Source organism: Apis dorsata, unplaced genomic scaffold, assembly GCF_000469605.1.
Source record: "Apis dorsata unplaced genomic scaffold, Apis dorsata 1.3 scaffold_52, whole genome shotgun sequence".
Taxonomy (NCBI): domain Eukaryota; kingdom Metazoa; phylum Arthropoda; class Insecta; order Hymenoptera; family Apidae; genus Apis; species Apis dorsata.
The window spans coordinates 1,004,599-1,004,840 of NW_006263353.1; the positions used below are offsets into that span (position 1 = coordinate 1,004,599).

Sequence of the window (242 nt, forward strand, 5' to 3'; positions counted from 1 at the left end):
ATGTGAGCCGGTTGTGTTGTATAAAACAAGATTCTATAAGAAAAGAACTTTTATATTAATAATAGCATTAAAAAGTATTATTATATATACTATATATATATATTTTTTGGTATGATTTTTATTATAATATTTATAATATAATTATAATATATTTATAATAAATATTAGATTAGAAATAATAGAATTATATATATACATACATATATATATATATATGTATATATATATATTTTTAGTATGAT

The 242-nt window shown here is 12.8% G+C and overlaps 1 protein-coding gene across 1 annotated transcript in view; it reads right to left on the reverse strand.

Annotated features, from left to right (window-relative positions):
• The window catches only part of LOC102680641 (transmembrane protein 205), an 18,150-nt gene that overhangs the window by 2,160 nt on the left and 15,748 nt on the right, over positions 1 to 242 (reverse strand). Inside the window, exon 2 of the mRNA XM_031515013.1 lies at positions 3 to 33. Within this exon, the coding sequence (XP_031370873.1) occupies positions 3 to 33 (31 nt within the window). The remainder of the gene's footprint in view (positions 1 to 2; positions 34 to 242) is intronic.